The sequence below is a fragment of the Monoraphidium neglectum genome, assembly GCF_000611645.1.
Source record: "Monoraphidium neglectum strain SAG 48.87 unplaced genomic scaffold scaffold00434, whole genome shotgun sequence".
Taxonomy (NCBI): domain Eukaryota; kingdom Viridiplantae; phylum Chlorophyta; class Chlorophyceae; order Sphaeropleales; family Selenastraceae; genus Monoraphidium; species Monoraphidium neglectum.
Window position 1 is genome coordinate 25,811 of NW_014013194.1, and position 1,822 is coordinate 27,632.

At 62.8% G+C, this 1,822-nt stretch overlaps 1 protein-coding gene across 1 annotated transcript in view; it reads left to right on the forward strand.

The window, feature by feature from the left end:
- Window positions 1–1,580, forward strand: part of MNEG_3456 (hypothetical protein) — a gene marked incomplete at both ends in the record, with an annotated part of 5,860 nt that extends 4,280 nt beyond the window's left edge. The window contains 4 exons of the mRNA XM_014048071.1: window positions 227–298; window positions 726–821; window positions 1,080–1,198; window positions 1,556–1,580. Coding sequence (XP_013903525.1) covers window positions 227–298; window positions 726–821; window positions 1,080–1,198; window positions 1,556–1,580 — 312 coding nt within the window. The remainder of the gene's footprint in view (window positions 1–226; window positions 299–725; window positions 822–1,079; window positions 1,199–1,555) is intronic.
- Window positions 1,581–1,822: the final 242 nt, after the last annotated feature.

Consider the following 1,822-nt stretch of genomic DNA (forward strand, 5'->3'; position numbering starts at 1 on the left):
CCCCCCCGCGGCCTCAGCTCCTGGCAATTATGCACAGAGGAGGGAGCGAAGGGATGTTCTGGCAGCTTGTACCCGGGCGGCCATAAGAAGCCATTTGTGTCGCCGGCCGCGGCGTGCCGGCCCTCGCCGCGCCCCGAAACGGCTCGGCTCGCTCGTCTTGCCAGCTGCGGGCGGCCGCCAACTCCGCCCCTCCGGCTTCCATTCGCGTGCTGCTTGTGCCACACAGCTCAAGTCCATCGTGCCGCTGGCCGTCATCCACGTCCTCGGCAACGTGCTCACAAACGTGTCCCTCGGAAAGGTGGGAGGGGCAGACGCGGCACGCCGGCGCGGCGCTGCTGCTGCATACGCGCAGCAGCTGCTTGGGAATGTGGCGGCCCCCTCACGGCGGCTGTTGCAGCCGTGTGATGGGGTGTAGCGCGAGGCGCGAACGGCGCCGCTGAGCCTTTCGCCCATGGCTCGGCCAGGCGGCCATGCGCGCATTGCCATGTCACGCCGACCCCGCCCCAGCTAGCACCTGCGCCATCCTCCCCTTCCCTCGCGTTCCCTCTTGGCAGACATATTCTGTGCTTCGATGATGCACCGCACCTGCACCTTTATCGTCAAACACACACATCCACACACACACATACACATGCGCACACACGCACATCCACACACAAGCACATGCACCTGTCATGTGACATCATTCGCTGCTCTCATCCAAAATTGACCCCTTGGAAAAACAGGTGGCGGTGTCGTTCACGCACACCGTGAAGGCCATGGAGCCCTTCTTCAGCGTCATCATGAGCGCCATCTTCCTGGGCACCGTGCCCCCGCCGCCGGTGAGCGGGAAGTTCAGCATGAACTTTGCATTCGGCGCCCCCTCCCTGCGGGCCCACTGCCCTCTGCACAGCGCTGGAGAGGCAGGCCCACTGGGCTGGGCGGTTCCAACGTGTGTTGGCATCTGAATTCAAAATTATTCTCACATTCTTGAGCCAACACGAGTCCGGCCTGGGTAGGTTCCCGTTTGCAGCGCCTTTGCCGCGGCCCTTGAAACCCACACCCTTGTCCTGTGGTCGCGCTCGCGCTGCGCCCGGCAGGTCCTGCTGACGCTGGTGCCCATCGTGGGCGGCGTGGTGATCGCCAGCGTGACGGAGGCTACGTTCAACTGGACCGGGTTCCTGTCGGCCATGTTCAGCAACATCACCTTCCAGAGCAGGTGCGCGGCAGCTTCACGCACCACGCGGTTGGTAGTAACATGTACCGTGGGTGTATACATATGTACATGTGGGTGCTGATACTGGTAATCACGCATATACGCATGCATACATGCATGTATATCGTACAAATTTTCTTTTTTTCCATGTCATGTCCCAAGTGCTGAGGGATAGACAGAGTTGCAGTGTTGAAACTTTATGTGACGTGAAATGGGCCGGGCTGAGTGCACTGGCATGGGCGCTGGCTCTCAGCCGTGCGTGCGCCAAGGGGCCGCGCAGCTGCTTTTTGATGCGCGGGGAAAGCGACAAATTGGGGGGGCTGCCTGCAGCAACGCCCACGTCACACAAACTTGCCCAAGGTCTGCGACCTGTCAGCAAGTTTGAGTGCGGATGGGCCAGCCCTGCGACGACCTCGAGCTTGAGTAATCTCCTCGCTGCAATTCTCCCCTTGGCCCGCACCGCGGCCCCGCCGTCCGCCACGCGACCCCTTGCCACGCAGCCCCCGCCCGAACGCGCCCACCGTCTCGACCAGCACCGTCCCGCCAGGACCCCTTCCCTCTTCAGCCCCCAAACCCATCGCTCACCTGTCCCTGTGGGGTCGGCCCTCCTTGGGTGCTCCCCCCGAC